Genomic DNA, 13005 nt, shown 5'->3' with positions numbered 1-13005 from the left:
GAGATAATGTCACTCTCCTATTCCATAAAGACTGATAATTCTCTATTGACTCTAAAAGCAATTATTAGAGGCAGAGTCAAGATGGAGGCTTAGAGGCAGCGAAAGTTCAGACCTCTTAAAACCATTCCTTACTGATTACAAACTAAATGCAACTAGAGGACTGAAAATCAAACCTAACAACAAGAGAGACCAAGGAAGCCTCCTGCTGGACTCAACTTAAAAGGCATGCCCCCCCCCCCAAAGCTGGAATCCGAGAACACTTGGGTTTAAGGGAAAGGAAGAAGGAAGGTCCCAGGACCCCTCCCTCACCTAGAGCACTGAGCCTCCAGCAGTAGCTGAAACCTCTGGGCAGACAAGGGTGCTAGTCTGAAGGGAGTACCTTGGGGGCAAAGCTGTGCCAGGCTCAGAGAATCAAATACAGATGGTGGGGAAGCCATTGGAGAAGTGCTTAGCACAGAGCAGGCAGCTTAGTTGCAGCATCAGAGACACTCCATATCCCCCCACCCCCCTTCCCTATGTTTCGATGTTTTGGCCTCAGGGTACATCCAGCTCTATAATTTCAAACCACTTGGACTTAATCTCATCAAAGCCTTTAGAGGGCAGGGAAGCTCAAACTCCAACACCCCTCCCCAACAGATTGCACTGAGAGATTTGCTAACTAAGCTCCAAGGGGGAAGGCTGACAGAAAAGCCCAAAACCACGGCTCCAAAACAAAATGACAGGAGCAAGAGTGCAGGCAACAACAGGGGGAAAAGAAGGGGAAAATATGAGCAAACAACAAAAAAAGAAAAAGGAAATCACAATTGACAGCTTCTATTCAGGCAATGGACAAAGAGCAAATGTAGCAAAGAAGGATGAAGAAACACCAAGCAAAAACACAGAAACCCCAGCAAATTGGAAACCGGCTTTGGAAGAACTCAAAATACAATTCAAAACACAATTAAGAGAGGCTGAAGACAACTGGGAAAAGAACTTCAAAAGCAAGATAAGTCATCTGGAAACAGAGGCACTTGAACTAAAACAAGAAAATGGTGTCTTGAAAGCCAAAATTAATCAGCTTGAAAATGAGACAAAGGAGATGAAAGATCAGAAGAAGAAGGATGACCAAAAAGCCAGGGATGGAATACAGTCTTTAAAAACCAGAATACAACAATTAGAAGCAAGTTACTTCACAAGGCAGCAGGAAACTATAAAACAGAATCAGAAGAATAAAAAAATTGAGGAAAATATGAAGCACTTCATTCACAAAACAGAAGATTTAGAAAATTGTTCCAGGAGAGACAACTTAAGAATCATTGGTTTACCGGAAGGCCATGACAAAAGAAAAAGCCTGAGCATCATCCTACAGGAAATTATCCAAAGAAAACTGCCCCAATATTCTAGAACAAGAGGGAAAAGTGGAGATTGAAATAATCGACAGATCACCTCCTGTACTTAATCTCCAACTGACAACACCCAGGAATGTTATAGCCAAATTCAAGAATTATCAGACCAAGGAAAAAAATATTATAAGCTGCTAAGAAGAAGTCATTCAGATACCAAGGAACTACAGTGAAGATAACTCAGGATCTGGCTGCATCTACACTGAAGGACCAAAAGTCATGGGATATGATATTCTGGAAAGCAAGGGAACTAGGTCTACAACCAAGAATCAACTACCCAGCAAAACTGACTATATTCTTACGAGAGAAAGTATGGTCATTTAACAAAATAGAAGAATTCCAAGCATTTGTAAAGAAAACACTGGACCTGAACAGAAAATTTGATGCCCAAACACAGAACTCAAGAGAATCATCAAAAGGTAATTAAGAAAGGGGGAAAAAAGAAAGAAAAACTTTTTTCAGAGACCCACTAAGTTAAAATGATATGTATCCCTATAAGAAAAGAGGTCATTGGTAACTCTTAAAATTTATTATCACCTTGATAGCTAGAAGAATTATACTTAGAGGCAACAGTGACAAACTCTATAGGATGAAATGCCAAGACATAAATATGTATATAGATATATGTATGCATATATATATATATATATATATATATATGTACCTATACATATACAACTAGAGCTAAAAAGAGGATAATACTAAGAGACATGGGGAAAGAAACAGAAGGGGGTAAATTTATGTCACAAAGAAGTGCATGGTGGGAGGGGGGGAGAACATCAATACATTGGAAGGGTAAAGAGGTTGGAGAAAGGAAATACTCAATTCTTACATGCATTGGAATTGACTCAAAGAGGGAAGAACAATCAAATACATTGGACAGAGAAGTGATTTGTGCCCTATAGGGAAGTAGAAGGGTAACAAAGGTACTGGTGGGGAAGGAAGCAATACAAGGGAGGGAGAGTGTGTAGGGGGGGTAGTTTAAAAAGACTGTAAAGAAAATAAGAGGGAAATAAGAAGGGAGGGGTAGAAAGGGAAGTAAAATAAGGGTGGGAATTAAGGGGACTGATTAAAAACAAAACATTGGTATAAAAGGAAATAGTGAAAGAAGAAAAGGCAGGAGTAGGAGTGGAAATCAAAATGCTGGGAAATACACAGCTGATAATCAAAACTCTGAATGTGAATGGAAGGAACTCACCCATAAAACACAAGTGAATAGGAGAGTGCATTAGAAACTAAAACCCTACCATATGCTGTATAACTGATTACATGGATTGAGAGGATATGGTTGGGGATATAGATTCTAAATGAACATCCTAGTGCAAACATCAACAACATGGAAATAGGTTTTGATCAAGGACACTTGCAATATCTTGTGGAATTGCACGTCAGCTATGGGAAAGGGTGGGAGGAGGGGAGGGAAAGAATATGATTCTTGTAACCAAGGAATAATGCTCTAAATTGACTAAACAAATAAATTAATTGATTTTTAAAAAATAAAAGCAATTATTTCATTTTTATCTTATTTTAAATTTTTTCTATTAATCTTTATGATATATATACAATTATTATAAAATTACATATATCATTTTTAAATAAATGTATAACCATGGATGTGGTTCATTTTTTTCCTGATTATTTGCAAAAGCAAAAAGTTTGTAAGTAGCTATACTAATGCACTGATAGTTTATAATCTACATAATGGATAAAATATTATCACCTGTGAAATTAAAGGTCTTTTAAAGTATAAAGATATAATAAGATACAGAAGATAAGTGAAAAGTTAAGGTATTGGAGAGATAACTGTCATTTACACTTCCACTTAATAGAGAGGTATTGGACTAGGGAGCAAAATAATATGTACACATCTAGGCATGGTTACCTAATTAGTTTTGCCTAGTTTTTTTTTTCCTTTTTTAAAAAGGAATGGTTTCAGTCAAAGTTAATCATTTAATCAGTTTATTCTAGATCATCCACTAGATGCAGGGTATAAAAGTACAAAGAATTGGTAACAATACTTACTCTGAATAAATTTACATCTAATAGGGGACATAAATAAATACATATAAATTTATATGTTAATATTTGTATTTTATATGTTCATATGCACAAATATACACACACAATGTATACACATTCTGCATCCTCCTTATTTCTAATTTTATTACTAATTTACTTCTAATTTATCTCAGATATAGTTTGCTTGTATATAGTTGTCTGTTTATTGTTTCCCCCATTAAATTGTGAGCTTCTTAAGAAAAGTGAGTGTCCTTTGCCTTTCTTTGCATCTCTAGTTCTTAGTGTGGTGCCTGGTACATAGTAAACAGAATAAATGTGTATTGACTATTAAGCATCAATATATAATTAAATATACACACATACACACACACATAGTAGTTAAAAACAGGGACGTTTTGAAGGAATGTACTAGCTGTTCAGGTGTTGTTGCAGCCCATAGCTACTGAGCTGAATCTTAAAGGAAAAGAGGGATTTGGTAAAGCAGAGATAAGAATGAAACGCATTACAGATGCATGGGTCAGCCAATACAGAGAGACAGAGGTGGGAATTGGAGTGTGACATGTGAAGAACACAGAAAAGGCTAGTTTGGGCAGATTTGAAGTGTTGGAAAGAGTAATATCCAATGAGGCTGACTTGTGTAGGTTTTATAGAGATAAATAAATGAGGTTATGTTTTGACATAGAGAGACTGGAAGCCACTGGAATTGTTTAAATGTGATGGTAAAGTGGTCAGATTTTCACTTAAGGAAAATTAATTTGGCATGAAAATGAACACTGGGAAATTACTGCCACTAGGCTAAAGGCATCAATAAACTATATTTAAAAAAAAATGATTTAGAATGAGATATATCCAGTAGATGAAGGGTGATCAAAAAACTTCTCAAACATGCATTTGCAATCTAAAGTGGAAGCAAATACATAGAAAGGATAGAATGATAATCTAAGTTAATCTCAAGATTATGTAGAGTTCCTCCTGCAAACATTCCTTTCCTGACACCACATGGAAACAGCCCACAAATCAATGTCAAACAATATATCATATTGATAAAGGAAAGCAAAAGAGGAAAGAGAATTAAAGCATAATGATCAGTTGTAAACTTGGTGAGTATAGTTGGAGCATTGTACATGTGGTACTTAAATCATTTTAAGGTTATAATAGATAATTTCTCTCTATCTTTTCCAGAGCAATGCTTCTAACTGTTGAGATGTAATGAAAAGGATATAAGGTTTTCCAATGTGCAACCCAGGTCTCTATGATGCATTTTACTTTTCTCATTAGAACATTATGATGATTTGGACAATTTGGTGGTTCAGTAAATAGAGAACCAGGCCTGGAAACAAGAGGTACTGGGTTGAAATCTGACCTTAGACTTCCTAGCCGTCTGATCCTGAGCAAGTCACATACTGCTCATTGCTTAGCCCTTACTGCGCTTCTGCCTTGGAGCTGATACTTAGTAGTATTGATTCTAAGACAGAAGGTAAGGGTTTTTAATAATTACATAATAGTGATGAACTATTATAGTACACCAATACAGAAATATCTATTTTCTTTGTCTCTTTATTACTTTCACTGTCTCTGACTCTCTTTTCTTTTCCTGCACAAGTTCTATGCTAGATGGGTTTTATTCATATTTTTATAGAAAGAATTCAGATACACTGAAATAGGAAACAAAATTCATTGTCATGATATTGACTTCTGCAAATGCCCTATTAAAAAAATATTGATATACCTGATTTGTATGTATTCATATACAATCATGTTGTCTCTCCAATTGGGATGGAAGATTTTTATAGTAAGAACTTTGTCTTCTTTGTAGAGTCAAAGAAGAGAAGGAAAGAATCCTTAACCCAGCAACTTCCCTTGCATATAGCAAATGCCTTAATTATTGCTGATTGACTGATACCTTTTTGTTTCTAATACCAGTCATTTCTTAATGTAATACTCTCTCCATTTCTCACTATTAACAAATATATATATATAATATTATATATATATATATTTAAACCAACTGACAAAATGACCATCTCTAAATGAATAGGCAACATTATGATTTCTCATTCTCCATATCTACCAAAAATAGAGAAATGGGTTTCATCATCTGTTCATAGGAACAAAATCTGTCATTGCAGTCATTCAGAATTTAGTTGCCCTGTTCTTTGGCTAGAACAATTTGCTGAAACAATTAGTATAACACCTGGTGTGTTTTAAGTTGGGGCTTATATTTTGAAAAAAATGGGAATAGTGGGTAATTGCATAGATTATTAGACAAGTGTAATGATGACAACAAATCTGATATAAAAATTTCAGCAAATAGTAAATTGCTTTGGTCTCTATGGTTTTTGAAAATCCAATAATCCTCAGTGTGCCTTGGTGTGATTTGTTTGTGAGACCTGTATATTTTGAATAGTCATTAAATAATTGAGCAGAAAGCACTTTCCAATGAGAGAGTGTTAATAATTTTCAAATTTGAATCAGGGAGGGAGAATCTTTGTATTGTGCCCGCTGAGTAAATCTATATGTTGTGATCCCTTACTATCAATAGAAATGTCAATAATGCTTCCTGTGCTGAGTTTTCCATCATTCACAGGATTTGGATTTGACTTGGTTGACTAAAGACCATTGGCTACTTGTCCCACTATAGCCATAGAAAGTCAAGTAAATTTATTCCTTACTATTTGAGTATGTCTGTGTCTATACCATAGACGTCATTGTCTAGTCTAGGGGTTCCCAAACGTTTTACACAGGGGGCCAGTTCACTGTCCCTCAAACCATTGGAGTACCAGACTATTAACAAACAAACAAACAAAAAACTGAACAAATCTGCATACCACTGTCTGGGATAGCAGAGGCTGCAGAGCTGGCTGTAATGAGCCTGTCACACCTTGCACAGGCTCATCACCCCCACCACCATACTGGGCAGCAGTATACCCAGTGCAGAATCCCCTCGCCCAGATCTCCGCTCAATGTTGTTAAAATTTATTTGTGGTTGAGACTGAAAAAACTGAAAAGCCAGTTGTTAATTAAGTTGTGTGCTGACTGTAACCACATTTTTTAGGTTTGGTCCTTTTTAAAATTTCAATCTAATTAACTCTTCTGGGTGAAAGGTCAGAGCAGGACAAGGCTAAAACTTAATGCAATCACTCTCTCAAGGAGGACTACTTTTCCAGGTTTTTCTCACTGCTAGTTAATATTCGAGTCAGTTAGTATTGCCAGTGAGGGTCAGCTAATCTGGTTGATTGTTGCCTAAGGCAAGGGAGATTTAGAAACAGCTCCCCCAGATAGGACTTTAGGGCCCTGTTACTAAGATTAAAACAGCTGTATTCTATCTACTTTAAGGAGAGAAAATTTTGAACTTACCTCTACAGCTGACCAAAATAAGCTATTAAAAGCTGACTTAGGGATAGTCACAGTAAAGGAAAAGTTTAGGAAAGTTAAGAAGATTGAGGGTATTTTGTCATAACCGATGTGGTCAGACAAATAATTGTTAAAATTTATTTGTGACTGAGATTGAAATAAATTAATTAGGTGGTCTCCAGGGATTTCATTTCTAAATCCCAAAATGAATTACTAAAGTAAAATGTAATTTATGGTAGTTTTATTTACAATAGAGGAAAGATATTAAGGAATGAGAGAGAGAGAGAGAGAGAGAGAGAGAGAGAGAGAGAGAGAGAGAGAGAGAGAGAGAGAGAGAGAGAGGAGGCTTTCCTAAGCCTCCAATGTTTTTCTAAGTCAGGCTATCCTTCATCAAGGGTAACTGTCTAAAAGGAAAGCAGTCTGAGATCTCCTGCATAAGCTCCTCCAGGGGTCCAGTTCCACAGCCAAGTGTCTTCATTCCAAGTCTGAGTGTCTTGTCTTCCAGTCTCTCCTCCCAGTGAGAGTTTTTCGCTCTAACTTGAATGGAATAATCTCTTCTGGCCTCTGGTCCTCTTTTTAAAGATCTTTTTCTCTTGTGTAACCTCCGCTAAATTTTATGTCTACCAATCACAGCAGAAACTCCTTTCCAGGACTACCTACTCTTTAGTTCATACCTTCTTTGGTTAGATTATACCTTTTTTTGGTTACTTAACACCTTTTTTTTTGTTAGTTCCCCTTTTGTAGTTAGTTAACCCTTTTTGTAGTTAAAATGGGTAGATCTAAGTCAAATACTGGGTTTTGGGGATTAAAATCTAAAAATAGACTGGATTACAATTCAATATTCCCAATAAAGGAAGTGCTAAGTACCTTCATTGTTACAATCAGGGGATTACAATTTAATCTTCATACCATGATGACATCTTCCATTGTGCAGCCACATAATCGTTTGCATTGTACCTCATTCTCATTCAGTTACTCTCAGAACAAGGTTCCACACAAAGGATTATGTCACAGGAAGTAGTACTGTATGTGAGCAATGCTGTACTTTGTGGAGCTGCCACATGCAGTGCTCCTCTCACAGACCACCAATAAAAGAGGTGCCCTTTCCGGACGTTCAGTGGGGGTTAGATAAATGGCCTCGGGGGCCACATGTGCCCCTTGGGCCGTATTTTGGGGACCCCTGGTCTAGACCAATGAGGATGGAACAGGACAACATGAGGAAGTAAAATTCACATATTAGCTATTAAATTTATTAAAATATCCATTTTTCTTGCAGCTCGTTTTTCAAATCTTTTTTAAAGCAAAGCTCAAAAGCAACAGGATATAAATGTGACCTCTTTACTCTTTTTATAATTAAAGTAGTGACTGTGAAAAGATGCTACTGTATCTGAAGGACGAGGGTGTAAGTGGGAGGTCTGGGTTAGGGAAAGATTGCTCCCAAAATTGCCAGACTCACACAATATATTTTGAACATCTACTATATAAAAAAGCCTTATGCTGTGTAGGCTAGGTGATAGAGAGAAGTATGAGACATAAGCTGTCAAAAGTTCTCTATCAGCTTCATGAGAATAAGATATACACTTGAATAAAAAGATATTTAAAGCAGTATTTATGTCACTAACAAATATTATAAACAAAAAGTGTTAGTAGAGTACAGAGAAAGGAGAAATTCTTTCCAGCTATGCTATAAGGGAGAATTCATGAAAGAAATAGGATTTGGATTGGAAAGGCATGGCAAGGAGGAGGAATGCTATGAGCAAAGAGTAGCAATGTGACTGCGTGAGTGGCATGTTCAAAAGGGAGTGAGTTGCCTGAGAAATTAATTATACTATGTAGCATGTCACAATTCTTAATACCGTTTCAATTTTAATAGCTTTCATTAGCTTTAGTTGTTTAAAACTATATGAAGTTCTTTTGAATATCCTCTGTAAGTGATTTAAGATCTTTGAGTGTCTTTTAAAAAATAGGAGTGTTACAAGGTAGTACAAATAGTATCTTCTTTTAAGAGATGAAGAAACTGAGGTTAGATTAAGCAAATTCCCCAGAGTCACACAACCAATACCAAAAATAAGACTTCTGACTAAGCCTGTTCTTTCTGTTTTTGAGATATTCTGGTATTCCTTAGCTAGCTCTCAGGACATATTTTTCAAAGGATGTTGAAGGAAGAGGATTTACCTGTTGACCTGGCATCAAGGGAGTTTGTGGTTCTACTTGATGTGAGCTGCCCCATTTTAAATAATCCAATGTGTAGATTACTAATTTCTGACTTCTATTTTCCCTTTTTTCTCTGGCACTTCAAATGTCAACTCAGTATAGCTATTAGATATTATATCTTTGCTCTTATGTAATGGGAATTAGGACTGCTTCACTTACTAAAACTCAAGATGAAAGCAATTCATTGCTCTTCAGAAAGGAAGGTGAAATTACTAACTCACCATTGAAATCATCAAAAATGTGCTGTTTTCTTATTGTATTATGGATTCAGGTTGAATCATTCATGGTTTTCCTAATTCTTCTTGTAACCTCTGGCTACAGGGTTTTTGCAGAAGGAAGCAGAAAGCTGAACTTAGTCGTATAATGTATGGTTATGTAATTCATTATTTTTTCTGTATTAACCTTAATGGACTTTGGAAAGATTTAATCTAAGACTCATACCTCATTAGCATCATAGACTAGCCAGCTGAATTAACTAGTTCATATGTAAAAATGAATAATCTTCCCTTTTAAAAGTAGAAGAGCTGAACAAGTACCAGAGGTCATCAACATGTTCAATAATTTTCTGCCAATAATATTCCATGCTTGATCCATGTATCAGCATTATGATGTCATTGGTAAATTTTGTTCAACAAATTTTATTTTATTGTGTTTTTCTGAGTCAGACACTTTTTTCCCTCAAATCAAATCTGGATGTTTACTACCTCCCCTGGTAGTAGTAGTAGTAGTCTCTTGGTGACCAAGAATGACTATTGTCTTTGTGCAGTTTCATCTACGGTGTACCCTCATGTGGCTTTGGAGTCCAAAGGCTGAGGCGCACAGTCTGTGGCACGTGGGGCCTGGGACGCCAGTTGTTACAGGAGGTGCGGGTGTGGCCTGGTGTCGGCGTTCACGCGCAGCGGCAAGACATCGACGTCGCTCATCTTCAAAGGTGGTGGTGGCATGGTGAATGTGGGCTCGCCAGCTGCTTCTGTCAGAGGCAGCGAGTTCTAGTTGCTTTGGTGTAATGCCAGCCCACTTCAAGTTGGACTTTAGCTGATCCTTGAATCTTTTCTTCAGCTGGCCTTGTTTCCTGAGTCCAGCTGACAGTTCACCATGGAATACCTGTCTTGGTATTCGCTGTGGGTCCATGCGGATGACGTGTCCAGACCATCGTAGCTGGGTGTTGAGGACCAGAACTTCGATGCTGGTGGAGTTGGCTCTGTCGAGGACTTCCTGGTTGGTGATTCGGTCCTGCCATCGGATCCTCATGACTGACCAGAGAGAGCGTTGGTGGAATTGCTCCAGTTGTTTCATGTGCTTCCGGTACAGTGTCCATGTCTCACAGCCGTACAGGAGCGAGCTGAGGACCACTGCGTTGTACACTTTGAGCTTCATTGCGGTGCTTACACCGCTGTGTTGGAGGACTTTGAAGCGCAGCCGCCCGAGTGCCTGGCTGGCCTTTTGGATCCTGGCATTGATCTCGTGGTCTAGGGACCCGTTGTTGGCGATGGTGCTGCCCAGGTACTTGAAAGTGTTGACATTAGAAAGCTGCGTGGTGTTGATTGTAATGCATGGCTGGTTAATTGGCCTCCCTGGTGCGGGTTGGAACAGCACCTCTGTTTTGCTGAGGCTGATAGTCAGGCCAAACAGTTTTGTTGTGGTGGAGAACCTGTCCACAATGGTTTGGAGATGATTTTCTTGGTGGGCCATGAGAGCACAGTCATCTGCAAAGAGAGCTTCCAGGATGAGTCTCTCTGTTGTCTTTGTTTTTACAGTCAGGCGGCGAAGGTCAAATAGTGAGCCATCCAGTCGGTATTTGATGTAGACGCCCAGGTCTAGATCCATCACAGCATGTCGTAATACTTGGGTGAAAAATAGGTTGAATAGTACCGGAGTGAGGACACAGCCTTGTTTCACACCATTGGAGATGATGAAGCGATCGGACGTCTCTCCACCAGATAGGACTTCCCCTGTCATGTCGACATGAAAGAGCTGGATCAGTTTGACGAATTTTGCTGGGCAACCGAGCTTGCTGAGGATCACCCACAATGAGTCCCTGTTCACTGTGTCGAACGCCTTTGTCAGGTCTATGAAGACAATGTAGAGACTCAGGTTCTGCTCAAGGCATTTTTCCTGCATTTGCCTCACCGTGAACACCATGTCGATGGTGCTGCGATCTGGTCTGAAGCCACATTGTGATTCAGGCAGGTTCTGCTCTGAAACAGATGACAGGAGTCTGTTGAGTATAACACAGGCGAGGATCTTTCCAGCAGTGGAGAGTAGTGAGATGCCTCTGTAGTTGTCACAGGCTGCTCATGAGCCTTTGTTCTTGTATAGGACTATGATGGAGGCATCTCTGAGTTCTGGGGGCATGTCTTCCTCTTCCTCTTCCTCTACCCATATCCTGCTCAGCACTATGTGGAATGCCTGGAGCACCTTTCCATTTAAGGCCTTGTATACCTCGGTTGGGATCCCGTCTTTACCGGGTGCCTTGCCTGCACTCATGTGTTTAATGGCTTTTTGGACTTTCTCTATTGAAGGAGGGACATCAAGTTGTTCAATGGAGCGGTTTTGGGGGATCTGGTCAAGGGCACTTTGGTCGACTGAAGAGGGTCAGTTGAGAAGCTGACTGAAGTGTTCTTTCCACCTGTTGCTGATGCCTTTTTTATCTTTTATGAGAGTGTCACCGTCAGAGGATAGCAAGGGAGTGGTGGTGGGTTTTGATGGCCCATAGACAGTCTTGAGGGCACTGAAAAATTGTTTGTAGTTTTTTATATCAGCAAACCGCTGGATTTCTTCTGCCTTTTTTTCCCCACCATCGGTCTTGCATCTTCCTGATCTCACGCTGCGCCGTGGCTTGATATCATATATCACATGATATCATATGATATCCTATATCATAACATGTATATATCATAGCATTTTCATGTATTTTGTGCAATACTTTTCCGTATGGTTCAATGAATCCTTCATAGGCAAAATAAACTAGAAGTTCTTTTTCATATTTTATGGGGTACTGACAGCAAACTGAATCTATCTGTACATATCCAATTCTAGAAGGATCTAAACGTCATACAGGTCTAAGCATTTGCAAATGCCACTTTAATCACTGGTACATTTGATTTGTGATTGTTGTTCCATAACTTGTATATTGTCTTACCTTACCACAAGCCTCTAGGAATCCTTCCTCATCTAAAACCTTTGTTTTGTGTCATTCTAGCATGAGAAGCTGATACAAGAATTGGAGGAAGAGAAACACTTAAGACTTCAAAGTGAAAAACGGTTACGGGAGGTGACTTTGGAGTCTGAGCGAAGCAGAGTTCAAATGCGTGGCCTGCAGCAGCAGTTTTCAAGGTAAACTTCATAAACAATCTGAATAGATTGGATCACAAGGTGACTAATTCAAAGGAGAGGGGAAGAAGAATTATGAATCTCTTCTTAAATGGATCATTTAAATCACTAGTTTATATCTGCATATATTCTTATATAAGCTTTTATTTTATTTATGATCATTTCTTACCACTGATCTTTTTATTAACCACCCTTCTGTGCTGTGACAATTTAGCCCCATATGTCTACTATTATTCAGTTATACTTAATCTAGACTTTAAGTTATAAAGCCTGGTTGGTTCCCTATCTGAAATGTAACTGATTAATTTTACTTCTTTTGATGTTTTCCTTTGGATGATCTACAAGTTCAGTAAGACTTTTCACCATAGTATGTATGAAGAGAATTTGGCATAATATCACAGTCTAGACTAATTATGCTTTCAGATATCTTACTAAAGAATAAGTACTACCATTTTGGGAATTATGTTTACTTAAGGCATAGAATGTTGATTTCTAGAGAAGGGGGAAACAAAATCACACAGTTACCCTTTTATGAGGAATAGTTTTTGAATACATAACTGTCTTACATTTGCTTCTCTTGTTATCAGAAATGTCAGACTTCCTCTCTTTGATAATATGTGCCTGGGAGAGGACAAGATGAAAATCATGGCCTGTGGGACAACTTAGGATAAAGAGATGGAGGGGACCTTAGACATTGGATAAG

At 38.3% G+C, this 13005-nt stretch overlaps 1 protein-coding gene across 7 annotated transcripts in view; it reads left to right on the top strand.

Moving 5' to 3' along the window:
- The window catches only part of NCKAP5 (NCK associated protein 5), a 1174517-nt gene that overhangs the window by 628405 nt on the left and 533107 nt on the right, over positions 1 to 13005 (top strand). For all 7 annotated transcript variants that reach the window (XM_007494075.3, XM_007494074.3, XM_056797182.1 and 4 more), the window contains one exon: positions 12172 to 12305. In XM_007494075.3, coding sequence (XP_007494137.2) covers positions 12172 to 12305 — 134 coding nt within the window. The remainder of the gene's footprint in view (positions 1 to 12171; positions 12306 to 13005) is intronic.

The sequence above is a fragment of the Monodelphis domestica genome, chromosome 4, assembly GCF_027887165.1.
Source record: "Monodelphis domestica isolate mMonDom1 chromosome 4, mMonDom1.pri, whole genome shotgun sequence".
Classification (NCBI taxonomy): Eukaryota; Metazoa; Chordata; class Mammalia; order Didelphimorphia; family Didelphidae; genus Monodelphis; species Monodelphis domestica.
This window is presented reverse-complemented; position numbering and strand designations above follow the sequence as displayed.